This window comes from Phoenix dactylifera, chromosome 2, assembly GCF_009389715.1.
Source record: "Phoenix dactylifera cultivar Barhee BC4 chromosome 2, palm_55x_up_171113_PBpolish2nd_filt_p, whole genome shotgun sequence".
NCBI lineage: Eukaryota > Viridiplantae > Streptophyta > Magnoliopsida > Arecales > Arecaceae > Phoenix > Phoenix dactylifera.
This window is the reverse complement of record NC_052393.1, coordinates 19,203,261-19,220,628: the sequence shown is the minus strand read 5'-3', so window position 1 is coordinate 19,220,628 and position 17,368 is coordinate 19,203,261. Positions and strand designations below refer to the sequence as shown.

The following is a 17,368-nucleotide window of genomic DNA, read 5'->3' as shown; positions in this document are numbered from 1 at the left end:
CCTATCCCTTGTACTCTTTACTTTTTGTTGATTTGGCAGGATGTATTCAACTTAGAGCTATATAAATTGCCGATTTTAGCAGCAAAAGAAAAAAAAGGGGAGAGAGAAATGTATCTGGTATACGCGTCTAGAGTTTTCGAGTACGCCGGTGCATTTTAGCAGTGGAGGGGACGTGGCACGTGTGCAAAGCTTGGAACTGCACGTGCGTTTCACTGGTTGGAATTCGTTCTTTTATTGTTTCTAGTCCCGCTTGGTAGTGCAGAAATTGGCGTAGTGCTGCGAAATATTTTTCTTTTTTCCTACATTGAAAATTCTTTCTTTGGAAAAGAGTTTTTTTATGTTTTTTTAATATTTTTGATTCACCGGATGAGCCATAACCACCTATGAATATATACAACAAAATTTAAAAAACCAAATATCTGAGAACCGTCGAGAGACATTAGCATAACTCTCCCACAGCATAAAAAACGTTTTAAATTCTATATAACTACTCGAGATGGTCACTATCTACTCGAGGTGGAAATAAATTTGCCGATATTTTTATTTTATAAAAATATTATAAAAAAATAAACTACTAAAATAAAATTAAAAAATTAAAAAGAATTTGTCTTAATCGAGGCATATGATATACACTGCTCTAAAAATATGATTCGCCTCCTACATACAGGTATGTGGTATTCTCGTCCCCAGTGTACAACAATTTGACTAAGCCCAATCCTCCTGTAACGAGCATGATCGTTGTGGAGGCTTAATCCGACCGACTTCTTCAGATACCTGAAAAATAATGAAAAAGACAAAAAAAGAAAGTTGAAGAGTGGAAGAATTTTCGGAGTACCATTGAGAGAGAGATCGGATTGAATTGGATTGTTTTTTAATTAATCTGCGAAGTGTTTATTTATATACTCTATCCGGAAGACCGAAGAGATGCGGTGGTTCCAAAGATACATATTCTTTCGGAAACACCGTATCTTTCCGAAAACCAACGTTCTCTTTCAAAGAGTAGCAACTTTTTTGAAAGAGGTGCCTCACAAAAGTAACAAAACAATATTTTAAAGCATTTAAAACAACTCAAGATTAGAAAATAAGAAAATTTATTTATTTTTTAATTAAAACTCCAACACAAGCCATGGAGACCAAGCACATAGCTCACTTCAGATTTGAGTTAGAGATGAAGCTAGTTACTTTAACAAGACATGAGTGTCCCATTGAGTATTTTGCTAAGCAAGATATAGACAGATACATTTATGGTAAAAAAGCAAACACTTCAAACGGCTACCGTAATGGAGGGCCATTGATCCTTCCCACGCTTTTCCGGATAAGTGGTTGTGATAACCCTCAACCTGAGGTTATAACAAAAAGACATGCATTCCCTCCCCATCTGTGTACCCACCCAAATTCCAAAGCTAGCGCCAATGGATCAAATGATAGCAGCAAACCAACCCCCCCTCTCTCCACTCCTCTCCTTCCAAACCAAACCAATCCCAAAACCCACCGTCCGCCACCTTGCAAACTCTCCTCCAAAACAAACCACCGCCGCCTCCACCACCTTGGAACAAACCAAGCAGCTGCATGCCCGCCTCATTAGAAGCCAATTTGATTACTCCAATCCCCTCCCTGGCCTCCCACTTGCACCCCATTCCAGCCCTCCGGCGCAACTCAATTTCCTCGTCACCTCTTACATAAAGAACAGCGGGCCGGCTGCGGCGCTGAGGCTCTATGCTTACATGCGAAAAACCGGCACCGGGCTCGATAATTTCACCGTGCCGTCGGTCCTCAAGGCTTGCGCGCAGCTCTCGAGAATCCGGCAGGGGATGGAGATCCATGGCTTTGCGCTGAAGGCTGGGTTGGATTGGGATGTCTTTGTGCATAATTCTTTGATGCAGATGTACTCAGAATGCGAACGTGTAGACTCTGCAATCAGAGTATTCAATGAAATGCCTGAGAGAGATGTAGTCTCTTGGAGTACTATGATTAAAACCTTCACGCGGAGTAAATCTTTCGATGAAGCCATTGATCTTGTTGGAGAAATGTTCCTGCTGAACATAAAGCCCAGTGACATAACAATGATAAGCATGCTCAGTCTATTTGCCGATATTGCAGATTTAAAGAAGGGAAGACCGTTGCATACTTACCTGATAAAAAATGGCGAGGCTGGATCGACAAATGTGAATGCTATCACTGCATTGATCGACATGTACGTCAAGTGCGGAAGCGTAAGTGTGGCAAGAAGGGTCTTCGACCGGATGACTACAAAGAGCATTGCATCATGGAGTGCCATGATCGCTGGATGCATTCGCTGCAGAGAGTTGGAGGCAGCAGTGGAACTCTTTGGCAAGATGCGGCAGGAGAATGTAAGTCCCAATGAGATCACAATGCTGAGCCTGGTTACAGAATGCGGGCAGACAGGGGCCTTGGAACTGGGCAAATGGCTCCACGCCTGCATGCTTCGAAATGGATTCAGGATGTCAGTAGTTTTGGCCACGACATTGGTTGATATGTACTGCAAGTGTGGCGATATGAGGAGTGCAAAAGCATTGTTCGATAGCACGAATGAAAAGGATGTAATGACATGGACTGCCATGATTTCAGGGTATGCATGGGTCAATGATATCGAAGAGGCTTTTGATCTCTTTGGACAGATGAAGGATGTAGACATAAGGCCGAATGAAGTGACAATGGTTAACCTTCTGTCTTTATGTGCCAAGGCCGGAGCTCTTGGCCGTGGAAGATGGGTTCATGCCTTCATAGACAAGCAAGGAATAGAATCAGATGTTGTGCTTGCCACTGCCTTAGTAGATATGTATGCAAAATGTGGGGACATAGATGCAGCTTATATGGTGTTTTCTAGAGCTACTGATAAAGATGTGTGCATGTGGAATGCAATGCTGAATGGGCTAGCAGTGAATGGTCATGGAGATAAAGCAATCAAACTATTTTCCCAAATGGAAAGGGAGGGGATCAAACCCAATGATGTCACTTTCATTGGAATATTGCGTGCATGCAGCCATGCAGGACTAGTGGTTGAGGGTAGACAATTCTTTAACCGAATGGATCATGACTATGGACTGGGTCCAAAGATTGAGCATTATGGATGCATGGTGGACCTCCTTGGCCGAGCTGGAAAACTTGATGAGGCACATGAATTGATAAATGGAATGCCCTTCAAGCCAAATGTGGTGATATGGGGGGCACTTCTTGCTGCATGTAAGGTTCATAAAAAACCCAGTTTAGGGGAAGTGGCAGCCAATAATCTTCTCAAGCTAGAGCCTTATAACAGCGGGTACAGAATTCTTCTTTCAAATATTTATGCAATGAATCATAGATGGGATGAGGTTGCAGAGGTGAGGAAAGCTATGAAGGACACAGGACTTAAGAAGACACCTGGGATCAGCTCGATTGAGGTGAATGGGTCAGTTCATGAGTTTGTGATGGGGGATGAGTCACACCCAGAAAATGAGAAGATTCAGCTGATGGTGGCCGAGATGCAAGGGGAGTTGAAACGGGCAGGTTATGTTGCTGACACCTCAGGCATCTTTCTTAACATAGATGAGGAGGAGAAGGAAACTGTTCTTGCCTATCACAGTGAGAAACTTGCTATGGCTTTTGGTCTCATTAGGTCAGCTCCATGTACGCCTATTCGGATTGTGAAGAACCTTCGGGTTTGTGATGACTGCCATGCTGCTACGAAGCTTCTCTCCAAGATATACCGCAGAGTGATAATTGTACGGGATCGGAACCGCTTTCACCGCTTCAGTGAAGGCTCCTGTTCGTGCAACGATTATTGGTAAAAAGAATATATATGTATATATTCTTCTTCTTTCAGTAGGAAAAGACCATTCTTCTGAATGAAACATAGAAAGTTTGCAAATATATCAAAAGGAATTGCAATACATATAAAAATGAGGATATTGGATGTTGGTCTCATATAAACTGCAAGAACCAACAAAACTAGTTGGCCAATCCTTTGCCCGTTGTGATGTTCACCTCCACCTTCAAACACATGCAATTTGACCATTTTATTGGATGCGTATCTTTTCCTGAAGCCATGAGAACATTGATCTCAAGTTTTCAAGTGAATAGCTTTCTTTATTTCTGATCTGAATGTCCAAATGCATGGAGAAATGAGAGAGTTCACTGCATCTATTCATATAAGAGGAAAATATTCTATCCCTCAATTTTAGCTACATTACTTTGTTTTGAACTTTATGCTCTTGAATCTTTCAAATATTTCAAGTTTATAACCATCCATTCTCCATTGACCAACTGATATTATGTCATTCGGTTCGAGTCTCCTTTTCGCATGCGGTTTCAACTCTCGATACATTTAAATATCATGTTTTCCCTATACTCCAGCACAGTTATGCTTGTGCACACTGCTTTTCCTAAACATTCTGTGAGCATTCAGGATCGCAATTATCTTATCTTGCACTATCTTTTTGGTGAAATGAGTTTGGCTTGAAATAATTCCTTAAGGAGTAGCGAGTATTTGCCTTGCTTGTCCAAAGGCATGCAATGATGCAAGTGCTACATTCTGAACCTTCCATTTTCTCTAACTCTTGAGCTTCTTATCATGCCAAAGCCTTTATCAATAAGGTATCAATTGCAAATATATACATTGAAAAAATAAAACACTTATTATTGCTGTCAAATATTACTAAAATGTAGTTTCAATATTTACCAACAACTGGAGACACTTCTTTAAGTAGTTTGTTACCAATTAGGACATGTCAAATGTCTGATGCTGTAGTAGGATGTTTTGGCCTAATTTCAGATATCAATAACCAAATTACAGACAAGTAGTCAGATCAAACTTCCATTGTAATATGGTTACGCAACTGCAGTATTGTGAAATAGTTGGAAGCACCTTTACTTTTTCATCATTCAAGGTCACATCATCCCAATTTATCCTTTCTTTTTTCTTCAATAAATCACAATATGAATTCTTCAATTTTCTGTATCATGGTATTTATTTCTAGTCTTAGAATCCAGTTTCTAATTAATCCTGAAAAAAAACACATAGCAAAACTATTGAAAGAGATGCTTTTAACCCATGGATCAATCAAGAGATCGAGTTGAGAAAAACAGAAAGAGTATGCAAAATCACAAAACTTCAAAGCAGCGTCCCTCTCTCTCTCCTTTTTTTTTCTTTTTGTGGGTAATTATTAAATAAAGGGTCAGAAGGTTTTGTTGTAGAATCTTACGATGTAGATTCGGTCTGTACAACTATATAAAATGCCATTCAGTCAACTATACTATTAGCTTCTCCGTAAATATGAGAAATCTTAATAGAATACAACCTACGCACCTCTCTCTCTCTGTTTTCATTCTCTATTGGACTCCTTGGGCTGTTGCCGGGTCTTTAGCTTATCATGGACTTGTGGGTTGGAGCCTGCGCCAGGGTAACAGTAGCGTCTGTGGCTTGGTCCAACCTACCCTAATTGCATTCTTATTCTCTTGATCATCTTTATCTCTCTCTCACTACTATTAGTCGAATTGATTTTGAGTGAGGAAAAATCATAAATTATGTTATTAATCTTTATGATTTTATAAAATTAAAGAAAAAAATAATTGAGAGATGTGGAGCATAATTTTGTAACAATTAATGTTCTGGTGTTACAAAATGGTAAAAATAAAAAATAAAAAAAATTGCGGTCACTTGCGTTTCTTCCGCTAAAATAGTAGTTGTAGTGGTGGTGGTGGTGATGGTAGATAGGTATGTGCAAGAGCAAATCGTAAGCTCTTCTCACACAGCTTCTAATGGTCGATTACTTACTCTAGATACATCATATAGCACCCTTTGTTGCAACCTACTTGATTTTTGTACAATATGATGGCTTCAAGCCTGGTGTGTCATGTTGAAACAAAGAGTATCAGCCCAAACAATTTGGTTAGGGGACGTATTGTGATTCAGTATTCTCAGTGGCGGCGTATGTTGTAAATACTACTCTAAAAATACTCAAATTTACAGAACTTGGATGATATTTTTATAATCAAAGAAAGTTCTTGTTTTCTTATGTTGCTTGGCAACTTTTTTTTTTTTTTTGTCATATTAGAAGCAATTTATTATCATTGGTTAAGAACAACTACATCCTGATACATCCTTAGGGTATGTATAGGAAAATTATTCAACAATAAAGGGAACATGCAAAATAGCCTATTCCCCCATCAAGGTAGAGTGCATGTTGTTAAGAATCATGGGAAAAGCTCGCAGACTGCACCACAAACAACACCCCATCATGATGATAAACAAATGCAAATCCTGCTTCATGAAATAGTTGAAGAGAGTTGTCAGGAAAGAGTTATTAAAACTATTTGCAAAACTTTATATGACTATCAGAGACTGAAACTGTGATGCTAAGAAAACCCACTATTTTAACTAAATTTTCTGCCGTCTTTATTCTAAAATCCTTATAAACAATTAACATTTTGATGTTAATCCCTTCTGCATGGATCTGTCCAACTATAGGTTCCACAACAGTATAAGCACGTGATTATTGCTTTTGATTGGGATTTAGCTTTTGTACTCACGATAAACACTGCACTGTTAAACAAACTTTATGAGCAGGAAACATCGTTACTTTTTCTTGTGAGCAATTACAACATCACCGCTTTAAAATGGATTAGTTCTTTTCTTCACCAGAACCAACCTAGATACAAGTTTCTACTCCAAGAATTTATTAAGAATTTCGAATTTGTGGTATGACCTAACTTCAAAAAGGTGGTGGTGTGACTTCAAATATGTAATAAAAATTAATTAGGGTTATCTTGCATGAATATTCTTCTAAAAATTCAAATTTATATGAATATCCTTTTAAAATTTATATTTATTTTTGTACCCTTATAAAACACTGTTTTTGCACAAATGCCCATAATATAATGGTTTTTCTAACACCGTTAATAAAAACCATATTTATTTTAATTAAAAATAAAATAAAATTTTAAAATGATTTTTTTGTCCCCCATCGCGATGTTTTATAAATCTTTCTTTTTGCATATCTACCCATTAAGAATATTTTAGTCATTTTAATTTGAAACAGTTAATTTTTTAATGGCATTAAACGGTGTGGATACATATTAAAAAATAAGTATTAAAAAAAGATAAAATAACAAAACAAGTATTTTACGAAGGTATACATACAAATATCAATTTTGAAAGGATATATATGTAAAATTTGATATTTAGAAGGATATTCATACAAAAAATCTAATTAATTATAATATGTCATGAGCATATTTTCGTCAACTCATAATTGTGAATGCCTAGATGGAGAAAGCAATCCATAATTATCTTAAGTAAAGGGATAGTAATTTGCAATTTTTAGCACACAATCTAAAAAGGAAGAGAATAAGAATGGTTACGACACGATTGTGATCTTCAATTAATTAAAGATATTATTTTTCAAATTGACAAAATAAATCCCTTGCTTTCGACTTATAAGAACTAAATTAAGTTTTATTACCAGGTAAGAATTGGAGTAGTTATAAAGGTGTGAAGATTGGAGAGGGATGCAATAGATAATTAACTACCATAGAGAGCAGATTAAGTCTATCCATGTTAGTTCTTGCCACATACCTAATGCCAAGTGGTTTAGAGTATCTACTTGACACCAGGAACATGCCAAACACTTGGAAGCTAAATCAGAGCGCATAACTCTGGTGACATCATTGCTTATCCCTTACATTGAAAAATGGTGCACCATTTGTGTGCGTGGCACTATCTAATAGCAACTGCTGTAGTAGCGTCATTGTCTCTCTTGACATATAGATCAGATCGAATTAGAATAGTTTAGATTAGGTTAGACAAATTAGTTCGGCGATCAGATAGGCATTGTTTAGAAAAATTATTAGTTGAACCAAGTCCATCATGAATCTAGAAAGAAATTATTTTTGATAAATTTATTTCATCTTATGATGAAATTTTTGGATGAATTTATTCCATCCAAGGTAATAGAAGTCAGAACGAGCTGAGCCAAATGGAAAGCGGCATCTGCTCCACGACGGCAAGAAGAAGTAGCCATGGAAATGGGCGATGGAAAGCAAAATAAAGGGACAAAAAAGTATCACACGTACGCCAGAAGGCTCCAAACGCTCGGTAGGGGCAAAAGAGGCTTGTTGGAGTAGGTTTCGTCCTGATTGTTCTCCACTAAGGAAGGCTCCAAAGGAATAGGAGTTAATGGGACGGTAGGACAAGGGCAACCTAAACCATCTCTACCTCTTGACTTCATGGCTTATATGGCCTCTCTCTCTCTCTCTCTCTCTCTCTCTCTCTCTCTCTCTCTCTCATAAGTAAATGGGGTTGGGACCATTAGGGGCACTATGGTTTTAAAAGACGTGCCACACCATGTGTGCCCACTTTTCATGGAGCTTGCCATGTTAATTGGGCTTAGCAGAGGACTTTTTCAGATGATGTTTGCTGTTGATTTATGAGTTGGACAACATAATGGGATTATTAATGTAACAGGATGCCATATATTTGGCGGCAACCATCCATTGTTTCGAGATATCTAGACAATGATGAAAAATGGAGAAGCCTTTTAGGCCAAGCATGTATTCGTAAAGTCAATGAAGCTACGGATTGAATGGCCGCTCATATGGCTAGCCATATAAGTGGTATTCTATGGGCTGGAAATAGAGAGTTGTCTCGAGTACTCTGAGATATTATGAAAATATTGATTTTTTGAGTTATTTATCCTAGCAAAAAATAAAATAAAATAAAATAAAGGAAGAAAAAAAAAGGTTCACGATTTAAAATTTTGTGACTTGGCCAGGAATCTTGAATGCGTGTTTCTAAAGAAAAAGTAATCTTGATGGGAAATCTGAGAAGTGGAATAGCCGCAGGTAGATTGAAGATTGCTGGATATCTAGGACAGACATGCTTGCAAATGTATTTGGATGCTTCAAAGATTATATATATATATGTTATTAAATTGCATGCAGAGGAATTGGAGTTCTTTTGGTTGGCTACACTAATTGCTAAGTTTAATAGTTCTCGGACCCAACCAAATATAAAAGACTATTTAGCAATTTGCAGTGTTAAAATTATTTGAAGATAGAATTATCATCTTAACATGAATCTAGTGGTTTTTTTTTTAAGTGAATCAAGAATCTAGCTAAAGCTCATAAATATTAAAATAACATGCTAGATAAAGATGACAACAACTTGATAGATATCATATGGAATATGGGACTTGAATGGGTTTAGTAGATTTTAGAAAATGCGAACTCCTCTTACATGACCATATTCATATTTATTTTCTAGATATCCAAGTTGCTAAACAATTGTAAATTCTCTATGTTTGAGCATTGGGTTCCGACTCAGGCATATACTCCATATTGGCTATATGATTATTTTTATTTTGCATGTTAATTGTGTCAAACAAGTCTACTCCTAGCAACTGAACGAGTTAAGATGAAGATGTTAAATTGGGTGGCGTTCTAGCCCTTTTAGTTTGTAAAATTCTCTACAATGAATCAAAACAATTAATCCATACAATTGATTGGAAAAAAATATCATATGCGAAGGAAATTTATGGAGGGTAAGACATCAAAACTCAGAAGAAGAACCAAACCGGAGTGCAACCAATTGAATCATAATAGAGGTAAGATTGAAAATGATAAATGGATCAAAATTGATGAGAAGAAGATATTTTATTGAGATCATTATTGCTATTTAGGTTTACCATATATATTAGAGCATAGAAGGAGATATGTCTTGTAGAATGAAGTTGGAGGATTCCTATTCAATATTGCATAATCATGATATAACTTTGCAACTTGAAAGAAGATTTCAAAGTCTTAGTTAGAAATAAGGATCCCAAATCCAAAAGATAAGCAAAATATAGATTAGAATATGCAGAAATATGTATGGTGTAACAAAAAAAAAAATAAAGTAAGAAATTTGAACATTAAACTAAGAGTAAAAATTGATAAAGATATCCTTGGAAATATGCAATGGTGACCTGAAGCCTTTTTGTAAGGCTAGAGTTCCAAGTTTATCTCAAAGGCTTAAGAAAGAAGATGGAAAAAGAGATATAGCATAGCTGCAATTATAATGAAAGGTTTTGAAAAGCAATAGTATTTAGGATTTGGATGACCCCATACCTATAAAATCTCAGCACGAAGTCCATGATATTGCATACCTAACCTTTTGTTCATATGTGCACTGAACTAGCTAGATGCTATTATAACCATTTATATCAATCCACTGCGAGAATTGTTAGGCTTTAGACCTTCGTAGCAAGTTATATTACGCTTCTGAGAGATTCTTGATACCAATCTCCTCTATAAGGTCATCATCAAAATTCAATTTAATAATAATTAAATAGCATTTATATTATATCAATATAATTTAATAATAGTTAATTAACTTGTATATTATATATATATATATATATTCATCCATCCATTGCATATGCATGATGCAACATCTAGACCCCAATATGATAGAATAGAAAACAACCCAAATCTTATGTCTAACTTTATATTTATTATAAATTATAGAAATAACGTGGCAAAAGAACTAAACCAAACACATAGGGTTCGGTCTCTGGACTTCCATTTAATATTAATTTGCCATTGCAGTTGTGCCATCCACCATCCTTTGGGCTTTTGGTAAGACAGGGCACACGGATACATTGGTCTAGCTTCTCATCTTTTTATCACGGGGTTTATTGTTTAAATCTCATGGTGTTACTTTGAGAACCCATATAGGTATATATTTAGTCCAGCGACGACTATTCGCTACGTAGATTTTAAGTACTTATATATGATAAAGGAACCCAAATAATATCTTCCGACTATCTATTTTAGGTAAGGCTCTGTATTGTTACAAATAGTATACGAGCGGACCCAGCTCATAATCTATGTGGATTTGGAGACACTGCAACACGAATCTATTGAGGCTGACCAGGAGTTAATCGTGGTACTTATAATTAGATTTGAATGGATTTAAACTCTTAGCCTGACGAGGATGCCATGATGGGCCCGTGCAGGACTCGAGTCAAGGGTCATAGTGAATTTCCAATAATAGATTTTTTTTTTTTAAAAAAAGAGAGTCAGAAAAGACTTCTTCGAAAAGGGTAACCACATATGAAATAAAATATCAAAGCCGAATGTTTATGATACAATTCAAAACATTTAAGGGAAAAAAGTCCATGCGGTAGACATCAAATATTAAGAGAAAATAATGGAACAAATGGAGATAAATTTTTGGATGGAGTCCAAATTCCAGAATTCACTTTATAATAGTTGAGATGATAAGATAAAATTTTCAAGCCCTATATTAAGGGCTTGTATACATCTCTAAAGATCTCACATTGGTATGCCTCATTTTAAATAGGACCAGCCTTTCAAAGAAGCACATACAATTGGAGGTGTCGGCGAGTAAAGCCTGAGCCAACTCATTTGGTTTTGAGCCTAATTGGAGCGACTCATAAAGATCTCACCTAAAAGACCTAGTAAGAGCTTGAGATCTTTGGAAGTTTTTACGCATATATTTTTAAAGTAATCTTCTACTAAATATTGGTTGAAACATATATTTGCAATATTTTAATAACTAAATCATAAAAGTATTTTTTTGTATATATACTAACTGAATATTGTATAATATATAAGGTAGACTGCATTCAGGTTAATCAGATTTGATCAAGCAAAATCCGAAGACAAGATTAAAAAGTCAAGATCCAACATATTAAATATCATCAATTATTTTTAAATTATCTACAAATTAAATGATGCTGAAGCTCGGTATTGCTGGTCGTGGTTTTATGGTGAAAAGTCTGCTCCCACGAGCCTTGTCAAAGGACACTCTTGATTGCTAGAATTGTCGAGTAGAGCATCCTTTATCACCAGATCCCATGGTCGTCAAACTCAGAAGATGTTGCAAAAGAATAAAGACAATAACAATAATATATGCAATAATTCAAAATTTTATCCGAAAAAACTAGTTGGAAGGTATTATTTTGATTTTCCGATCTTGTATAAATATATTAGATCTACTTGGTACATAATCAAACTAAACATACACCGATATGAATCCTCATATACTCTCTCTATTTAAAGAAAGCTCGTCAGACTGAAGTCTACATGGACTATGAGGCAGTTAGCTCTGATATCATTTATAACAACTGAGGATTTTATTTAAAAAAACTAGCTAGAATATACCATTTGGATTTCTCGGTCTTGTATAGATATTCAAAGAATTTATCTAGTACATAATCGATGTAGGACTAAATACATATATGCATCGATCCTCATAATTAAAATAAAAACTATTTAACAAAATCACTATTTGATATAATAATATTATATATCGCTTTTGTGGCGTGTTTAATACTTTATCTACAAGCACCAAATAGTCCACTGCTAACGGCCATTAACTTGCGCCATGGCTCTGCTTGCCCCTAAAAACGTGCCCATTGTCCTGCTTTGGTCTGCTCTTGTCAAGGCGATTGTGTTTGGAGGGACGCCGCAAGGCCATAACCGTTGGAATACTAATTCGCATATGAGTAACGGTCTTCAAGACCCGGCACCAGTATCAAGGGGAATACTGACTTGGTGGGATTGAACTAGCGAGTATTCAAAAAAAGAATCGAAAAAAGAACAAACTATTATCATGTTAACTTATAATAACTCATATGATTTTTTTTTTGACAAATGAGATTTCAGATTTTCTCAGATGATTATAAGGGTATTTATATATATCTTATTTGATGAATCCAGTTGCTTGCTTTTATCTCGATTTAATGAGGCTTTTCAACTGCAGCTAGTCCAAAAGAACAAGAAAATTTTGAAGTTGTGTCTGGTCTTCACATTCCTTTGGAGTTGTCTCAGCTCAGGCAAATGCTGTCAGGTGCCCGGAGGTAGGGCCATTACTAAAGCAGGGTGTCTCTGTCCCTGAAGTTAATAGATATATCTCTTGTGCTAATGTGGACATTTTTGGTATGTGTAAGTGTGTTTGTGTGGGTCAAGTTGTCGTAAGTTCAGACACAAAATTGTCTCTTTTCTGAAAATACTTATGATTGAAATAGCATATACCAGCATTCTGCTGAAAGATAAAAAATAAAGGGGGAGAAGACCAACTCCAGATACTTGAGAATGCACCATTAAGACTCAACTGAAAATTTTTAAGGAGAAAACATATGGAGATCTATGATTGTCGAGTCATCACTCAATTCACAATGACTGTAGTTTAGGTCCATTGCAAAGTATTTTTTTTCTTTAATTGTAATGTAGAAACTTGGTTGGTGTATGGTCTTCTAATAAGTTGGATTATATCTGAATTTTCATTCCATTTAATCCGACCTGATTGCCACCTTAAATTCATGTCTTCTAATAATGATAATTCAGAGGATTAGGATAAAAAAGTCAAACAATCTGATAGAAGTGGGTGTTTATGACTTCCTGGGAGTCAAAACGAAGCGTCTTTTGGACCGCCATACAGCCCACAGAGACTGGTTATATGTTTTTGGTTTTGGATGAACTGAGAGAATGGTTATAGCGCTCCTCCGCCTTCTCTCAATCCCCTTTCATTTATTACTCGAAGACGGCGTAGATTCGTCCATCAATCGACGAGCCCGAAGCCGGAATTTCTCCTTTCTCAGAGCTTGCATCTGACCTCCGGCAGCATTGAGGAGGTTCGAATCAGTGGAATCGAAAATAGGGAGGAGAAAAGTTTGGATTTTTCTCTATTTTTTGAGGTAGAAATCGCCTGTTTGAGAGTTTCCAGCGGTTGGAATCCTCAACAGGTGTTTCTTTTCTTGGAATTCTCGGTAAAAATTGGATCTTTCTCTTTTTTCGATTGGAAAGGCGTCTGATTTTTTTCTAAAAGAGACAAAAACTCTAATTTGAATTCGAAAAAGGGGCCACCAAGATCTCGAGATCCCTCTGGGAGACCCTAGGAGATAGGAAGGGGGAGGAAAAACATCGACTTGGTTCCGATCTGCTTCGAGATTTCGGCCATGGTGGCGGAGCCTTGGATCCACAAGATGCGGACCGCCTTATCCCTCGAAAACTCCTCCTCCACTTCCGCCGCCGCCTCCAGGGAGAAGAGAGAGGGCTCGAAGCCACTGCAGGACGGCGGTGACACCGTTCGGATCCTCTCCTTCGAGGTCGCCAACGCCATGTCCCGGGCCGTCAACCTCTACCGCTCCCTCTCCGACTCCGAGATTGCGCGACTCTGCTCCCAGACCCTCGCCTCCCCAGCTGTCCGCCTCCTTGTCTCCACCAACGATTCGTACATCCTCGCGCTGGCCCTCGCTGAGAAGCTCGACGACCTCAACCGCGTCGCCGCCGTCGCCTCCCGCCTCGGCCGTCGCTGCTCCCACCACGCCCTCCTCGGCTTCGAGCACGTCTACTCCGACCTCCTCGCCGGCCGGATCGACCCCGCCGGCCTCGGCTTCCTCTCCAAGGACATGGACGGCACTGTCCGCAAGATGGAGCGCTTCGTCTCCTCCACCGCCACCCTCTACATCGAGCTCGAGGTCCTCACCCAGCTGGAGCAGTCGGCCAAGAAGTTCCCCCCAACGCCGGTCCACGACGAGACCCGCCGGGCCGTCGAGCAGAAGATCCAGGGGCAGCGGCACGACGTGCGGCACCTCCGGGACGCCTCCCTCTGGAACCAGACCTACGACAAGGTCGTCCTCCTCCTCGCCCGGGCGGTCTGCACCATCTATTCCCGTATCCGCCATGCGTTCGGTGAGTCTGTTCTCGGCTTGGATTGCCTGGTTTCCGATCAAAGTCGGCAACTTTCCGGCCAGATCATCCCCTCCGGTCACCGCACAATACATTCGGGGCTGCTTCGGTCAGACGCAAGCGATGGCAAGTCCGGGCAGATTCCAAGTCAGATTGGAGCTGAAGCCGATTCCGGCATAAATTTTCGCAGGGAGGGTCTCCGGTTCCGCTGCGGCGCCAGCGCCGGCAGGCTCTTCACGGAGTGCCTCAACTTGGGCGGCTCCGCTTCATGGAAGGACAGCGACGAGCATTTCGACAACGAGAGTTGCCTGAGCCGCGCTGCGACGGGCGCTTCCGTTCCCTTCAGTGGGGAACAGGGGCCGAACAAGAGCGGCAAGATCGGGCGGTCGCGGTTTGGGCCGAAGAGTAGATTGACAGCGCTCGCTCCGCCCTCCACAGTCGGCGGTTCGGCTCTTGCACTGCACTATGCGAATATTATAATCATCATCGAGAAGTTCCTTTGTTATCCACATCTAGTTGGGGAGGAAGCCAGGGATGATCTCTACCAGATGCTGCCCTCAAGCTTGAGGCTGGCTTTGAGAAGGAATCTCAAGTCTTGCGTCAAGAATCTAGCTATATATGATGCGCCTCTTGCGCATGATTGGAAGGAAGCACTCGAGAAAATATTGAGCTGGCTCGCGCCGATGGCTCATAACATGATCCGGTGGCAGACTGAGCGCAACTTCGAGCAGCAGCAGATTGTTTTGAGGACAAACGTTCTGCTGCTGGAAACATTGTATTTTGCCGATAGGGAGAAGACAGAAGCAGCTATATGTGAGCTTCTGGTTGGGTTGAACTATATTTGCCGGTATGAGCAGCAGCAGAATGCCTTGTTGGATTGTAGGAGTAGTTTGGACCCTGATGACTGTATGGAGTGGCATATGCAATACTAAGAAGCTGAGCTTCGCTGATTCTTCTGAAACCTTGAAAAGATTGAAAAAAAAATATGTTGAAATTACTTCCTCATGGATGAGGTATAGAGTTTGGAATTGTTGTTTTTTTTTAGAAAAAAGGTATGGGTTTTTCTTGACTTATAATGTACATAATTCCTTCTGTTCAAAAATCCATGATAATTAGCAATGCAGAAATTTCAGGGTTTCCTTCCATCTGATTTTTTATGACAAGATTACCTGTTTCTGTATGTTATTATGAACGCTTATATCAAAATTTCTATTACATCCTCGAGAGGTATGCAAATAACTTCTGTATAGCCATTTGGGGATCATTCGTGTACGTTCTAAATAAAAAGCACTCCTCAACTATTCATCAAATATTCTTGTTAAAAAGATTTCTTATTGGATTCTACTATATCTTTGCATTGGAATTTGTATATCTTTTTACTCTTCATATTGTTGATTTGGCCATTGCCAAACCTCAAGGAGAGCGCTTGCACATTATAGTTCATCCATGCTACGAAGTGTGCATGAAGCACATTTTACTGTAACCTGATACTTATTTGCTTTGTGCCTGTAGTTCACAATTTGCTCTCTCTGTTAATCTCTCTTTAGTCTGCTACGAGAATAACTTTTTGTTCGGTTGAGTTTTTGCTTGCAGCCACCATGATCTTGGTAGTTGCATTGCTTTGTTTCAAGTAGTCATCTCGTCCTAATTACTTAAGCGATATAAGGGGTGGTATAGATTTCAGAGTCAGTTGACTGTCTTTCAGTGCGGCTTCCCAAATGTCGAATATAATGGCATTGAAGGACTGTGAGAGGTTCAAGCAAAATCTGGCCCTTTTTTAACTTCTTTCAGCTGCACTGCTGCTAGTCCGCTGCTCTCTTTATGCCTATTGAATTGCTAAAATGCCTGCATCAAGGTGGGATGGGAAGAAAATGGTTGGAAGCCACAGTCCCAGAGACTGGCGGTAGCATCATCTTCACGTTTCAAGTACTTCATCACTGAACTCTAGTTCTGATGGTCCCTCCTCTATACTTACAAGTATTTGTAAATTGTTGTTTATGCGTTAGCTCTGATGTTCAGCATGACATAGCTCTCCAGTATAATGGCATTTTCTGAACTTTGACATTTGTCTTTTTCTTGCTGCACTATTTTGTAATTTTGTGTACCATAATCCTTGTTTTATATCTGACTTGAAGCTTTCTTTGTGGCATTCAGAAATCTTTTATTTCCCAGTGGCGGCATTAGTTCTCCTGAACTACAATCAATTACTAACATCCTTAGAGCTCGTTGTGAAAGAAATCTGAAGAAATACAATAAGCAAGGCAAATTGATTCCGGGTTGTTAGTTTGATTGTGACTTTACCTTTTATCCTCGGCCATGCTTCATTTCATGGTTGGTCATGGCAATGGGGCTCATATACACTCTTCTGGACATGAGAGCAATTTTTGTTTGTTTTTTTTAAGAAAGGCCATCAAAGGCAGTCAGGTATTGGAATCAATTATCCCAAATGAATTGTCATATGTCTTGGTGAAAAAACAAAACCACCTTTCTACCAAAATTTTAAAAAAAAAGGGAAAACAAAAGCAAAAGCATCTTTACTTCTTTAATTGAAACTACTGTATCATTACTTGCTTCCTTGTACTGTATTGACACTATGCCGTCCTTTCTTGCTAATTAGGGGCTGCCTCCATCAATCTTGTTCCAAGGCTTCCATGACATAAGTCTTTTCATCCTTTTT

General features: G+C 38.7%; 2 protein-coding genes across 2 annotated transcripts; both read left to right on the top strand.

The window, feature by feature from the left end:
- Nucleotides 1–1,325: 1,325 nt before the first annotated feature.
- LOC103715478 (pentatricopeptide repeat-containing protein At1g08070, chloroplastic-like) lies at nt 1,326–3,804 on the top strand. Its single transcript, XM_008803111.3, has one exon. It carries the CDS (start codon nt 1,362–1,364, stop codon nt 3,786–3,788), a length of 2,427 nt encoding a protein of 808 aa, XP_008801333.3. The 5' UTR covers nt 1,326–1,361; the 3' UTR covers nt 3,789–3,804.
- A 9,527-nt stretch (nt 3,805–13,331) lies between these two features.
- LOC103715458 lies at nt 13,332–15,843 on the top strand. The gene has a single exon (XM_008803075.4). It carries the CDS (start codon nt 13,959–13,961, stop codon nt 15,621–15,623), a length of 1,665 nt encoding a protein of 554 aa, XP_008801297.2. The 5' UTR covers nt 13,332–13,958; the 3' UTR covers nt 15,624–15,843.
- The last annotated feature ends 1,525 nt before the right edge of the window (nt 15,844–17,368 follow it).

Excerpts from the sequence above, each read along its gene's own strand:
- LOC103715478 (XM_008803111.3), top strand. The coding sequence starts at position 1,362 with ATGCATTCCCTCCCCATCTGTGTACCCACCCAAATTCCAAAGCTAGCG.
- LOC103715458 (XM_008803075.4), top strand. The coding sequence starts at position 13,959 with ATGGTGGCGGAGCCTTGGATCCACAAGATGCGGACCGCCTTATCCCTC.